Raw genomic sequence first — 15,200 nt, 5'->3', positions numbered from 1 at the left:
CTCATTAGGCAAAGGGGTTGCAGAAGTGGGAAGGGGGATTCATCTCAACATATTTGATTAATGTGCATGTATGCAGGAGAGAACACTAAAGCGAGAGGCTGTGCAGGTCACACAGAGCCTGCCCTTCTCCACTACCTAGCAGCATATTTATTGCCTAATTATGCAGAGCCATGAGTTAAATACTACAAAACCAACCAATCAATTTCCCAGGGTGATATTTCTGGAAAAACTGCGTGTGAGCAAAGGGAAAGCTGTAATCTCCAAGTCCTGCTGGAGAGGAGGAGGGCATGGAAATACGTTCATCTGGGAAGTTTCACTTACAACACCTTTCTGTGGTGGGCAGTCCCTGTAACTACAAACAGGAACAATGTGTGGTTTGTTTATGACTGAATCACTTGGTAAGTGATATTTGCAGAATATTTGACCATTCAGAATTTTTTTCTACCGCAGATTATGGTTATCCAAAGGCAAGACAGGAGAAGGGAATATCTGCAACTCCTGACAATAAATTATCTTTATTCCCCAACAGAAAGGACAATTATAGTCAGTTGTGACTACATATAACAGGTTAGGTTGCCTAGAGAGTCATCTTTGTGACTCTACAGATTTTAAGTATCATACACTCTCCCCTGGGTTTGGCAGGCATGTTAGTATTAAAAAGAATAACCTCTTCCCATGTAAAATGGCTAAATCATGAACTCATGATTACCTGTGTGGTCTTGAATTGGCCCAGTTTTGCTGGTCAGGATTGCCCACTTTAAGTCCACCTGGTTGTCATGCTCCCAGTGGCACAAAGTCTTTTGGGATCCCCAGCCAAAGGCACAGTTGAAGTTGTAGAGTGGCAGCTCTGCAGGCAAAGAGGGAAAGGGAGGGACAAAATGCGATTATTAATTGTGTAAGTCAGATTGGGTACTTCAAAACCAAATGCATGCATTTGACCATTAACAGAACCATTCCTGCTTGAAATTCTGAGAAGCCATAGCAAGAGCAGTCCTGCTGGGAAACAGATGAAGAATGACTATTTCTAATAAGTGATGTGGTTGTTTCTTGTCTCTTTATGACCCATATTTTGGGATCTTTTGTGGTTAGATTAATGCTTCTGATTTGCCAACATTAGCTGATAACTGTGTTGTAACATATGACTCAAAAAGAAAGCTCTGGCTTGCTTATCAGATCTATTTGCTGGTTGGTAATATCTATTTGTACCATAACTGTCTAACGTTTTGCAACAGCTCACAATAAGATTTGGACAAAAAAAAGAGAAAGGGCAGAAACACTAATGGAATGTCCTTGGCAGGAAAGAATTTCTGGTGAAATGTATAGTACGTGGCTTCAGTAAGGAACTAATTTCAGCATCTTCCAGACATTTAAGTGGATCCACAAGATGGCAGCATTGAAATGGGCAAATTGAGATGGAAAAGGGACAAATGTGGCTGATTGCCAAATGAACTCAAAATAAGCTTCAAAACAAGCTCCATGTAAAACAAGGGAAGTCTGGTATTATGGTCAGGATGAGATCATATCTTGTTTTCAGCTTCTCTTCAATTCTGCCCAAAGGTTTAATACATAGTAGCTTATTTTCTTCTACAGAACTTGGAATTTGAATGGAAAGATTATACAAAGATAGCATATAAATCCCTTGCATTTTTTATTTTCAGAAGCAGTTTGAAATCTTTTGAGCTTTTGGTTCCTACCCCATTGGTATGAACCTTTACCTCACCTTGAGCAATGAGAACTCCCAGTAGAGCAATACCCTTCCCACAGTAATGTGACCAAATCCTGAAGTCTTTTCTCAGGCATGACTCATGCCTTATTAAAGGAATAACTTAGGTTTACTTTAATGAGATGCTTTGTGCAAGTATGAACTAAGAACAAAGGACTCTGTGCTCCCATCAGTATCAGCTCTGGGGGAAGAATTGTGTTCTTTTGCTTTCTTGCCCATTATATATATATAACAAAAAGCCAGGAAAGATAATGCAGCTGCTAGAATGTGTTTTGTTTATTGTGGGAAAATATGGATAAATATGGGAAGTGTGTTGGGACCTGTGGCTGGCCAGACCTTTGAGGTGGAGCTTTTCCAGTCTGAAGAGGCAAAGACCTCCTCCATGTAGTGAGCTGCCCAGGAAAGACTGGAAATGCTTTTGAACTCACAACCCAGATTTTAATGGAAAAATAAACTAGAATAATCATTTTATCAACACAGAGAAAACCTCAAGTGAGCAGGTTGAGACAGAATGGATATAAAAAGTGTGCATCTATCATCCTCTCTTTGCCTGCTGTGTCCTTGTTTGACAGGTCCTTGCTCCAAGACACAGTTTTAACTCAACTCACTGGATTCCTGCATTGCAGCCACTGTGCCCTCTCCCCCCTGGCCCCTAGAAAATTTCTTTCTGGCAGTCAAGACTGTACGGCAGCTCGTGCCCCTCTCCTCTGCCTGTCAGAACCACGGCGGTGCTGTGGCATCTCTCCGCACCGAGCCACTGTTCTTCGTTCTTCGCTCCTTCCTTTCATCTGCCCCATCCCGCCTGCCTCCCCCCTCCCTCCCACTGGCCTCCAGAGGGGTCTGCTCCACATTGTCACGAATACAGAATCCTAACTGGGAACAAATGAATTAAACAGATAATGTCTGGCACAGGAATTCAATGCTGAGAAAACACGTTTCCTGGAGGACCCTAACTCTTTCCAGGAAAGGGGCAGATCATGGTAAATGATCTCTCTTTGGGCTCAAAATGCCAAAGAAGCAGAAATCAGCCTGTGCACATGTGGATACAGAAAGGCAATCCATTATGTTTCTTTCTTCAGTATATATATTTTTTCTTTTTTCTAGGCAATGGGGCCGTGATCAAAGACATCTTGCCCAAAAGGGGACATCTGAAAATCAAGGGCAGTTTTTAAAGAAACTGAGTGACATTGAAATGAATTAAAGGTTTTTAAGTTTGTGAAAAATAGCTTCTCATTGTCAAGGAGGCCTAGGGAGAGCTATATTGCATGGCTTTGACATCAGAGCCATGAAACAGAATTTTAGAAAAGGTATTAGAAAACGTAAAACAAAATTAATCTTATTAATCCAGAAGGATTATATCATGCGAAGCTAGTGATAGCCTGTGTGGTATTCAAACCACAAGAAAAGAGAACAGTGGTAGATAGATCACATCAATCTGAAGATATCACACAGCATAAATGAGCAGAGAGCACAAAGAGATTGAAAGGACTGGTATTGTTCAACTCTGAATAAAAATAAATAGCAGAAGACACAGGAGAAGTATGTAAGTGGGTGAGGAATCCAGAGAAGGAAGATTATTCTGTTTTCTCCATTGCATAGCCTGAGAACTCAGATATCCAGTGAAGTTCAATGTGGATCAAAGGAAAAAAATTCTCATGTGATGTGAGCAATACTTGCTTCCCTTGAATGCTGCTAAGGTGGAACAGAATTCAAAGAGAACTAGACATGGAAGTGGATAAGGAAAATATCCAGAATTTAATCGTTAATTCTAAAGTGCAGGAGGTGACAAAAGCCTTTTACTTCATGGACTGAAACCAGCTCTGAACACTGGGATCTCTAATCAAAGTTTCAAAGCAGAACTAAATTTCACAGCACCACCTAATAAAGAATTTCTTGCACTTTCATTTGAAATATATAGTCCTGAAAATTGGCAAAGAGCCTAAGTCTGATATGCTTTGGCCATGCCTTTGTTCCTTGGCTTTGGTCTCACAGATGGTACAGTGTATCATAAAAATGAACTTATTTTCCATGAAGAAGTTAATGAGAATCCCCTGAAATTGAGCAAGATTTGACCAGTGACCTGCTCTCAGTTAGCTATTTCTTGCTAGGTTCCAATTGTTTTTTCAAAAGCAATTGTGCTAATACATTCCTTAGACAATCACAGCAATGGGATTGAAGGTCAAAGGCAAACCATTTCAGAGTGCTCTTATTTTATAGGCTCCTTAAATATGCCATCTCTTATTGTCTATTCTTACGTCTCTTCCAATGCTTCTCCCAGGGACCCATAAAAAGAAAAAATGGACCTGATAGCCAATTAATAATAGACACTTGTAGCATCAGGATAGGTTCATTAGCTGTATGGACAATGGATCTGCTCCAGCAAAAGACAGAATAATTCAACACTTCTATTAAAGGTCCCAGGGGGCTGATACAGTAGCTCACGGTAAGATACAGGCAATCTGTCCTCTTTGTCCTTGAACTATAGCTGGGCAGCTCTGGTGGAAGGAAGGAAGGAAAGTAGGGCTGAGTAGATTTTGGTGGGCTCCCTCTGCAGCACCGGCCCGTTCCCATGCTGGGATAATTCTCTTGCCAATGGGTGATTGATCTCCGGGTTTGTGTGTGTGGAGGGGATGAAGAAAACCAGCTATTATGTAACCAAATAGCAGCAGTTCAGATGAGAATCTGAGAGGGAGGTGTGACGAAATCCCATATGCCTTTTTCAAAATGTAGGGTACGTGATACTGAATTAAAACAGATTTATCCTCTCAAAGAATAACCAACAGCTGTACTTCTTGACCACATCTTGCTCACAGCTGGAACCATTACTGCATACGAACAAGAAAGTAATTTGAAAATCTAGTTGAGTGAGTTTCTTGCAAGTCCATTAATCTTTCATGGCCCACAGACTTTGACATGTTTTTATAACTCCTCCAACAACAGGCAAGAAGGAGCATGATGGCATTAAAGATGCTATGAAAATTCTCTATAGGATGCTCTTGCCAAAGGGTAAATCAACATTAAAATGGAAAATTACAAACATAATTTGGACCACTTCAAAGTAGTATATTGGGTCTGATTCATATTTGCATTTCACCTTTTTATACCACTTGTGCTGGCAGCACAGAATTACCTTAAATGATAGTAAATGATAATTTAACTGCTTTAATATCCATTTATTGATGCAAAGTTTTCCCACTATAAATGAGAATCAGACTTATTCTACCTTTAAATGATTTCTCAGCATAGATTTTAACCTCAGGATTTCTTGATCATATTTTTCTGAAATAGCTGTTATGTATGAAAAACAATATAGTTCTTGTCTGCTTTACAAAGGACTGAGCTTACACACTGAGAGCACATAATGTAAATGAACAGCTTACTCTGTATGTAAATAGCTAGGAGTCAAGCATTTCAAATAGTCCTTTGGAATGAAAAAGACGTGTTCAAAAAGACTTGATGTTGGTGAGTCTTAGGACTAAGGCGTGAAAGGTATTTACCTTGACAGGCAGATTTGTTAAAGGCATCTTTTTAAGTTTGAGGAAGAAAGTAGATCCTCTCTTTAAAAAAATCCAAACCTTTAAACATTTTAGTAGTTTGAAATCATGATTCTTTGTTATTTTCTCACAAATCAGTCCCCTTGAAATGAACCGTAAAAGTCTCCTTGATGGAAAACTTGTTTATACATGGAGACTTCCCAGTTATTTGCTCTTAGCTGTTTCCATAGTGTATGAAAGCTGGTCAGAACAGGATAATCTCAGGCTTTGACACACACAAACGTGTTAGTCTAGGATAACAAGATTAGGGGTATTTGCAGGCTGGAATGCAGGCAGGAGGATAGCAATACACGGTACCACCACCTCTTGCAGAAGTACCTGTGCCGCAGCAGGTGCTGCCACTGAGAGGGCTGGTAGATCTCTGTCCCGAATCGGCAGGACACGAGCTGCTGTGGCCAGCGCTGGCCTGGTGCAGGGCTACCCGCTGGAGCCCGCGTCCTGCGACCGATCTGGAATAGCTCGATGGCTTGGAGTTCACTGTTTACCTCGAGCTGTATTAGCATCTTAAGGTAAACCAGCCCTTAGATGGAGTTAAGGCTGAAGCTGAAGGCCTTGGTGTGTTAAATTCATACCTCGTTCAGCTTAAGAACAGCTGAAAGAGCTGGAGTGCACTAATCCCCTCATTCTCAGCCAGCTGAGGGTCAGGGGTGCCCCTGAGCAGCCCTGTAACTTCAAGGCCAGTTTAAACTATTGTTATTTGTGGCTACTGTAGCAGACTCTCGCTCCCAGCTGCATGGCCCCTTGCTCCGATATGCTTTATTTTGCCTCCCAGGTCAAGTGTGCCCCTTCAGCTGCTTCAGGTAAGCACCCTTCAGTGCTTACACCACCCATACTGGGAGGGGTTTCCCCATGTTGAGGGGAATTTCTGTCCGCCCCTTTTTGGGAATTTTCTGGCTGGTTTTCAGTGAGGGCTTATGAAGCAGCTGGAAACCTTTATGTCTTAAACTGGAGATTCTGGAAACCTTATTCTTATTTATTAGCATCTGACTGATCTCTATCTATGATCTTTGTAATGTGCTGCCATGTGTGAGCCTGGAGTTTGGAATGTGAACTCGTCCCTTATTCCCCGGAAGGAAACAGTTCCTACCAGCACAATGCAGGGAAGTAACATTGGCATGCTCTGAAGGGAACCTCAGAAACTCCTTTAGCAGAGAAAAACACTTGGCTCATCACAGAGTAAGCAAAGGTGGTTCAGGAGGAAAGGAAGGAGAGAAAATGAGGATATCTTAATCTCTGGCAGAAACAGTCGATTTGTTACTGGAGATTCCCACCCATGCCAAGGGGATTAAACACAACCTGTAAATGCAACTGGCACTGGGCAGGAGGGAGGAAAACCGCATTGCTCAGAGGCACTTTATGAATTTGAAATTTGTTCAAAGGTAAGAAAAAAAAATTCTGTAAAAAAATCCTTCATTTCAGCAAAATAGAAAGCTAAAAGATCATTTCAGACATAAAACCAGAAATGTTTTACTCTAAAACCACAGCACAGCATCCTTTTTTCCTTTGCATCCACCACCTCCAGCAGCCCTCCAGCCCAGTGCAGACTGGGGAAGCGCTGTGCGGAGAGGTGTCCCGTGAATCACAGAATCACAGAATGTTAGGGATCAGAAGGGACCTCGAAAGACTGAAGGTGGGCCAGCCTGCCATAGTGTTCACATCGCCCCAGTACTCCACAGCCTCCCTCTGCTCGTAAAGCAGGGCAGAGCTAGGAATAGCATATGCTGACCAAGCCAACTGAATGACGCTGGAGACAAAATTTTGAGGGGAGTAAAAGCATTTGCCTCTGCAATATCGAACACAGAGGCCGAGACTGGGAACAACGTCTGAGATAAGTCAGCTTTATGTCTTAATCAGGTCGACATCATCAGCGTCCTTTAGGAAATTTTTGCATTATTAGTCCTTTCTTTTACTCGAGGCAAGAGCGAATTGTATCACACGCTTGAGGAAACAATGATAAACACTTACCCACCCCATTAATAAATCACTTGCAAGACTGTGCCTGACGGTACTTTAATGGAGGAAATGGGAGTAACTGAAAACTGACCTCTTTCCTGCTCTAGAATTATTAGTGCAAAGGATTTCAAACTGCTGCTCATGGTTTTTGGAGTTTGGGTTTTCTGCCCAAATCTATCATTTCCCCCACTCCCAGTAAATTGTACAGGATATTAAAAAATGGTATGAAAACTGTGGAAGCAGCAAACTAAAGATTTTAAAAGCTGCTAGTTATTGTATTGATTAAGTAAAAAGGACCTGCTGCCAGTGACAACTTGTTTTTTCCCTTTTCAAGTTTATGGTAGCAGTTTATGTAACCCCATTTTGAGAAAACTTGATAGAAAACAATATTGCAATTGTGCCAGCTCCCTTGTGGAGAAAACTGGCAAACTTTACTTGTCTTAGTTTTTTAAAAGCATGGGTATAAAGAGTGAGTGGGCCTTGTGGCTTTGTTTTTGTTTTCCCAGAGTTTGCAAACACACTTTGTGTCGCTGACGTGCCACATTTAAGCAGAGTGCACTGTGTGATTAAGTTAGTTTAATTTTGTCAGCATTTGGCATTTGCTGATGCAGAAGGAAATCTTGTTCTTTGCTGTATCTACACGTGGATGAAAGGAATAAAATATTTACTGTACAGTGCTGAGAGACCAGATGCTTCTTTACTTCAGAGACTTTTAGGGAATGGGAAGTCAGGAAGTGCTGCAATTCATTATTTTGTCTCTGGTATGAAATTTGGTTATGGAATTTATTATGTTTCTGATAAGAAAATATATGGATATATTTTTTTACCTGGTTGTAATGTATTGTCTATTACTGTTGGCTTTTCTGTATTCAGCACGGTAGTACCACCTGGAAAAGAAATTATGCATATCATGATACATGGGATACAACAAAGGACACAGCAGTCATTAGGAATATCCTATATATAAATCTGAAATATCACCATCTTTATTAGACCTGTAGGTAACTAAGTATGTGAGCTTAAGCAGGAAAATATGACATTAAAGAACTGGTTTCCTTTATCACAAAAGAAAATAAAACCTCATAATTAAATAAAGCTGTGTATCTTTGGAGTCCTTGCAAACACCAGCTAATCAATCCTCACCACAGCCCTGTGTCCGTCCCTGTTTTATAGACACTAATTTGCTCCAAATCACATGGGAAGTTAGTGCCTGATGTCCGTAGCACCTCCTAGCAGTCACCATTTTGTCCACATCAGGGACGTGAGGTCCTCCAGCCCCTGCCAGGCTGGGTCCTCCCTCTGGGTTGTTTCGCGGCTGCCTCGTGAGACCAGCTCACCAGAGGTGCATGGGAATTGCCTGGCTTTAGGCTACAGTCTAAGGCAGGTTTCAGGTCTGTCTCAAAGAGCAGGAGGAATTAAATACTTCCCCTTCATCTTCTACTTTAAGCAGATGAACAAGAGGTGAGTAGGGTCACAGCCCTCTCCTGAGCTCATTAATTGATATTTTTAAAATACTTGACTTTTTAAAGTAAGCCTCATATTGATAAAGGAAACAAAAAGCAAATTAGCACAATTATAAATGCTCAGAGGGGTGCTGATTGCCAGTCAATGGCTTTTCTTTTCTCTAGCAAGCAAATGCGTAAAGCATTATAGAAAGGATGGCTATGATGACTTCCAATGAGAATGAATGCCCAAGCTATATCAGCTTTATGTTTGTGAGAATGATCTGACGGGAAATGCTACAAGCCACACAAATAGAGTAGCTCTGTATGGGGTCCCAATAGAGCGGGAAGGAGTCTGGCCTACAGCACAATTACAGTTAATTGCAAGGGAGGCTTCGCTGTGATACTCACAGATGTGCAAGTGCTATCAGGGAAGTGGCTCTAACAGTCGTACCCATGAGAGTGCAGGCACCACACTCGCATGGGGAGTGCATTAAAGAGGGTAAGGCACTGATGAAATCCCCTCTGCGCTGCCCTGCTATCCATAATGGGCCATGAGATTTGCATACTTTCCTTCTATGCATTTTGGAGGAAGACAAGAATGTTTACAATGAAATTATTGGTAAAAGCGTATCTGTGAATTTTAGTGTTATGTGTACCATCATGCGCACAATGCAGTGTTTCTGCAGTGTTTCTACATTGTCCAGAAGAACTGGGCGTGCACTGTCAGGGTTTCTAGGTAGTAGAGTAATAAATCACACTCGCATGTCTTCACTTTTGTAAAAAGGCAATGTAGTAATTTCCAATTTTATTGCTGAAATCAGTTCAGCTCCCCAAATGAGCCAGTGCTTAGGAGGGCTGGTGGCTGTTCCCTTGTTTTAGAGATTATAAACTGCTCCCTAAGCACACCTGCAAAATTTGCCAGAGGGAGTTTTTTCTGCTCAATAAGCTTTCCCTAAGGGACACGTGGGATGCAGTCCTGAGATCCCTGAAGTGCAAAGACTATGAGTGAACAGGGATAGATCTGTTTCCTTCCCCTCATGCAGCCTCCATCCATGTGAGATATGTCTCTACCTATTGGGCTTTGCAAGCCAGCCCTCAGCGTAAGGCTTTGCAGGAAGCCTCAGCATTTCCTGACCTGGCACTTTCCTTTCAGAAAAATAAATAAATTACAATGTTTAGTAACACTGAAAGCTTTCTGAGCTACCTTAACACAATACAGACTATTTTGTCAGACTCCCTGCATGCCTGTTTTCAAAAAGAATAAGGTTCATCTGGGACACCGATTTGAAAAGCAGTGACAGTGACCATGCAGTGTCTTTTCTACTCAAGAATTGTTTTTCAGTTTATGTTTTGCAACGTGCATTTACACGAGACATTGGCAAAGCTCAGAAAGGGCTTGATGCTGAAACTGCACTTTCACTTGTATTGATAGCTGCTGTCAGATGTTCTACTTGGCTGCTTCCAAAAAGCCGATCTCTTACCTAATGTTTCTCAATGTCGTCTTGGACAGTTATTGCCAGATTTTAATATTGTTTTATATCATGGATATAAGAATCAATAAATATTTATTAGATAAGTACACCAGGGAGCAGTAATGAAATAACTCGTGCCACTGTGTCCAAAAACAGGCTCAGTTACTGTAGATGTATAGATCTGCTACAGGAAGACCTCATCAAACAGGTGCAGAGCTTTGAGGAGCAAGTAACATCCAAGAAGAGATCAAAAATGTAGTGGTGCGGTGTCAGCTCTCTCAGGACAGTGGTTTTGTGCAAAAGTGGGAAAATATGAAAACTAGCAAGCTTCCTCTGTTCCAGAAACAGGCTATGTTATGTCTCTCCCTCCTGTCTTTCTGCTAGTGATGGCAGCTTGGAGAACATCAGCTCCTCTGTGGCTGCAATGCAGTGTTGGTGTGTAGGCTCATGGAAATATACCTGGCAGTATGAGTATGCTTTGATGAAACAAATCTGATTTGTTTCTGTCTGGGAAGAGTTGGGGGCTGAGATCTGTCCTATGCCAAATTTTAGGTATGGAAGCATATATATATCTTGAATCTAAACAATATTTAATTTTGAGTTCTTCAGTCTCAGATAATAAACCTCCAAAGATTTGTCCAGTTTTTTTTCTTAATAAGAAAAAGTTTGATTAGGACATTTGATTAGACACAATTTCTGCTAAAAAAAATGCCCTCTCTTCCAGCTAGTCACTATTATTTGCTTCAAAAATTACATAGCTGAGAAAACAATCAAAAGTATTGTCCTATGTAAAAGGCAGATGCCTATGTTATGACAGCACTGACAATGTGAACTGCATACCAATGTCCATTTATGTTGAGTGATTAAATCAGTGCAAACATTTAGCTGGTAACTGGTGATGGATATGAGCTACAATGAAGCTGCAATGGAATGAGGATGGTTTCTGCACCTGTCAGTTGGTAGTCATCACCTGTGCCACTGTGACAGTTTGCCTGGTCATCATCACACTCATCCACAGGTTTGCCTTCGGAAACGGTAGGGACAGCCGTAGGAGCTGAAACAAAACCCAGTCGTTCAGTTAAAACATGCTGGAGAATCAGCATGCAATTTGCTGTAATATTTTGATGAGCACCCTATGCTGTCCTCATGTATTGTATCTGAGGAATGAAGCAACTCTACTTCAAAGGTTAGTTAGTATTTCATTGCAACGGAACGTACCTGTTGTGCCTCCTTGTGCCAAGGCACGCTGCTGTACCTGAGCTCAAGAGCTGAGCAGGTCTGGGCTGCCAAGCCCCAGCCTGCCTGTTCACTGGCTGATGAGTGTTTGTTGTTCCTACAAACAAAGACTGAAAGCCTGGCAAGGCAGAACAGGAGACTTGGGGAGGGCTAGAAACCCCATCATTTCATTGCAGGCCAAAGTGCTGGTGAGTGGTCCTGCACAGAGGAGCAAGAGAGGTGCATGCTCAAGGTGGTAATTCTCAAGCACCCATCACATTACTGAAGAAACCTCTCTGCAGAGCACATGTAAGAGAGGAAATGTCTGAGCAGAGTCCCGGTAACAGTGGCAGGAAGGCAGTGCGATGTAGAATCACTTTGTGCTCAATGAGGAGATCTGGAAGGAGTTTCTTTTGTTTTTGCTGAAGTTATAAATAAGACATTGGTGATGTCAGTCATCCCTCCCGGACACCTGCCTGTTTCTCATGGATGATTGCTTTCCGGTAGCCGCTGCATAACCAGTAAAAGTCTGACCTTTGTTATTAGTTAAAAGCTTGAGATATGTGCAAAGTGCCAGAAAATATATCTATACTCCAGTATCTGTTATACATAGAACATCTGGAAAATCAGAATACAGGTACTTGGTGTTATGTTCAGGTTTATGTTTTATGCTGCAAGTATAGTTCCCTGGCTTGAGATAACTACTCTGGGAATGTGATCCAGGCTTTTGTCTGTTTTCACCCACTGTTATTTTCATTAAAAATGTTTTCCTCTCATCATAAGCTCTGCAATAATGCACCAGGTTGTTCTTTATCCTTTCACTGCTCCCAGAGCCCACTGGTCACATAAGATCTTATGCACTGACTTCTTGGCCTTAAAATGCCAGGAGGGATAGTTTCTGAAGTAGCTATACTTTGGGATGAAACACGGCTCTTCAGGACCCCGACCTACACTTTACGGGTACAATATACCTGTTATGAATTACGCAGAATGTCTATTCCCCACATCACTTTAAAAACCCCTCTGGGAGCTCCCTCTAGCTTTCTACATCAAGTTTCTTGCCTTGATCTTCGTGCCCCTGTGTAGCCTCAAGCTTGCCTACATCTCTGCCATCATTTCATATAAGCCCCCCCTGGGATGCTTTGAGCACACGAAACTTCCCCTTGCTCATTACTGCTGGAGAACTGATTTCTACTCCTCTCTGTGCCTACCTCTATGCTTCTTTTCTCATCTCACCTCCTTTCCTGCTCAGTAAATCTCAAGTGACTTCTCTTCATTCAACTCCCTCCTTAAGATACAGTTATACTACAAAGTTGTCCTATTATGTTTCTCCCACAGGTAAATGGGAATTGACCTCACCTGTCCGCAGGTAACCTACTGGTGAGCATCCTTCAAAAATACACTATAGCAGGAAAACAAACGCAAATACATGTGTTGCAGGGAAAAAGTATACTTCCTGCTGCAGTTTGCCTAAAAGCAAAGGCATTTTGCCTGGTCAGTCTTCTCTTTGGCTCCTCCATCTCACTGAGCAATGCGTTCTTGTAAGGTGGCCTACAGACTCACTTCTTGATGTCTAGGTGGCTACAGGAGCCCCATGGCTGAAGGACTTTGCCCACAGGTTACGGGTTTACGTGAGGCAGGTGCTGGGTTTTCTCTTTTTTTCTGAGCAAGTAGCACAATAGTCTGCATGAACTAAGTATTCCCACAGGAAAGGAGGACTTCCTGCAGGAACTAAGAAGTATTTCCAACCTCCCCACTTTCCGGGCCAAGCAAAAAGTACACTTATTCAATCTGGCCTTCACTAAAAAAACAACACAGAACTCATCAGTTCTCACAGCAAACACCTCCCACTCTTCCGCCTTGAGGGAGAAATGGTGAGAAAGAAACGGAGGCAGAGCAGTCGGTTCCATTCATCTTGGGAGCCTGTTCAGCTACTTCTATACAAGGTATCATATGAAACCCTGAATAACATGGTTCATTACTCTGTAGTATTGTTAAGCTGTGTGGTTTATAAGCCACACCACTAGACCATCAGCCAACAGATGAAATTGTGAAATTCACTTAGTGTTATCTGTAGTTCTCTATGAAGTGAAATGATTATTGTTTATGTATAAGAATCAAAGCTTGACTTCATGGCACAGTCCAAGGATAAAGCCTAAACTTTGCTTTTCCTGGGCTTTCATCTCCTACATAGTCTTGCAAAATTAAAGCTTGGTGAGGAACCTCTGCCCCACAAAAGTAACAGCACAGAGCCTGTCCAGCCAAGTAATCATTGCCCACCATACTGTCTGGTGTGACTTTCACATCCTTTGAAGGAGCAAGGGACATAATTGCTATATTTAGTGCAAAGATCCCTCTGTATTCCCAGAAAACATATCTTCCAGGGTTGTATCATGGTAACATAAAATATAAGTTCCTGTCTTTATTATCTCCTAATAGCTCTATGCTTCTCGAAAGTATAATCATAAGGCTGCTTAAGGGAATAGAAAACCATGTGGAGAATATCACTGTGATTCAACAAAGAAACGGCAGAAAGAATAATATTTGTGCCTTGGGCATATTCAAATATCTGCAGAGAAGGAACTGATTAGGCCAAGAAACAGCACTAATGGCAGTCATGGAAGCCAGAGTCCAATGTGCTGCCTGTACAGACACAGCAGTGTTCAGGAGTAGTGCAAGCGGAGAATGTATTTATTAAAATAATAAAGTGCGTTCATCTCTAGCAGAGCAATTACCTTCGAGTTCACAGCCCAGCAGCTCCATTCGCAGCCCCAATCCTCCGTGTGTGGCTCTCTCAGGGTAGACACGGATGAATCTCGTCACTACAGGTTCAAAAGTCCGCAGCTCAGGCGTGTCATAGTTGGTGTTGCCTTCAAAAGTCTGCAAAGCATGACAAATGCTACTTGTTAAAAAATAAAAAGCTATTTTCAATAATTGTCTTTTTTTGCTTCATTCTCTAGCCTTTGAATTAGGTGAGCAGTAGGCTAGACTCTCACCACTGGATAAGTGTCAGGCATTCCTCTCCTAAATGAGAATGGAAAATACATAGTTAAAGCTGCTTGGAAAAGTAATGCATTTCATTTTTCATAAATTCAGTAGCAACCAATCCATCAGGGTCATAACAAGAGCTGAGTGTTTAATGAGACATGTTTTTAAATGACGCTCTGATCTGGGGTTTAACTGGGTGACATTTTCAACACTTCTGAGGGAAAAAAAATGGCTGAGGTGAAGATCCTGTCACCTTTTAAGTGGTTACAATAATAATCCAACTATTCAAGAGAAAATTTCAATTTGATTTCCCCCAGTGACAGAGTTTCACAAGTTGTAGTTATTTCAAAAGGCATAAATTAAACTCCAGGAACAGTAACTGCAAGAGTTCTTCCAGTGTGCCTGCTATTGAATAAGAATAAAAAGAAAGAAAGAAGAAAGCCGCTTCCTGACAAAACTGCAATATAATCTAACGGGCAAGGAAGGTCAGCAAATGTACATTTCAGACAAAAATCTCTTCTCTGAGTTGCACTCTGGGTTCTTCAGCCATAATGCAGTTCTCAATGGCATTTGTTTGATACCTTCAGCTTCTCTTGTCAGTGATCTTTTGCATATAGAAGAAGTTATAATCTGTACTTATAGCAACACCTTGGGTGCCTCCATGGAGATGATTAGTCCTTAGAATGAATTAACTGTACAAAGAAACAGTACTTGCAATGAAGAGTTTATAACCCAAGTAAGGGAAAAGGAGTTATTTTTACCCTATTCTATGGTAAAAAATGACTTTGGAATATCATGTAGAGAATACTCTAAAAGTACAAAATATGAACACGTATATAACAGTGAAGAA

At 41.5% G+C, this 15,200-nt stretch overlaps 1 protein-coding gene across 4 annotated transcripts in view; it reads right to left on the bottom strand.

The window, feature by feature from the left end:
- NRP1 (neuropilin 1) overlaps positions 1-15,200 on the bottom strand; it is a 115,085-nt gene that overhangs the window by 10,556 nt on the left and 89,329 nt on the right. For 2 of the 4 annotated variants that reach the window (XM_065627623.1, XM_065627624.1), the window contains exons 11-14: positions 14,098-14,242; positions 11,097-11,201; positions 8,058-8,117; positions 710-847 (exon numbers count right to left, since the gene is read on the bottom strand). In XM_065627623.1, coding sequence (XP_065483695.1) covers positions 710-847; positions 8,058-8,117; positions 11,097-11,201; positions 14,098-14,242 — 448 coding nt within the window. The remainder of the gene's footprint in view (positions 1-709; positions 848-8,057; positions 8,118-11,096; positions 11,202-14,097; positions 14,243-15,200) is intronic. The other 2 variants (XM_065627626.1, XM_065627627.1) reach the window with 1 other exon arrangement.

This window comes from Caloenas nicobarica, chromosome 2 (genome assembly GCF_036013445.1).
Source record: "Caloenas nicobarica isolate bCalNic1 chromosome 2, bCalNic1.hap1, whole genome shotgun sequence".
Taxonomy (NCBI): Eukaryota; Metazoa; Chordata; class Aves; order Columbiformes; family Columbidae; genus Caloenas; species Caloenas nicobarica.
This window is presented reverse-complemented; position numbering and strand designations above follow the sequence as displayed.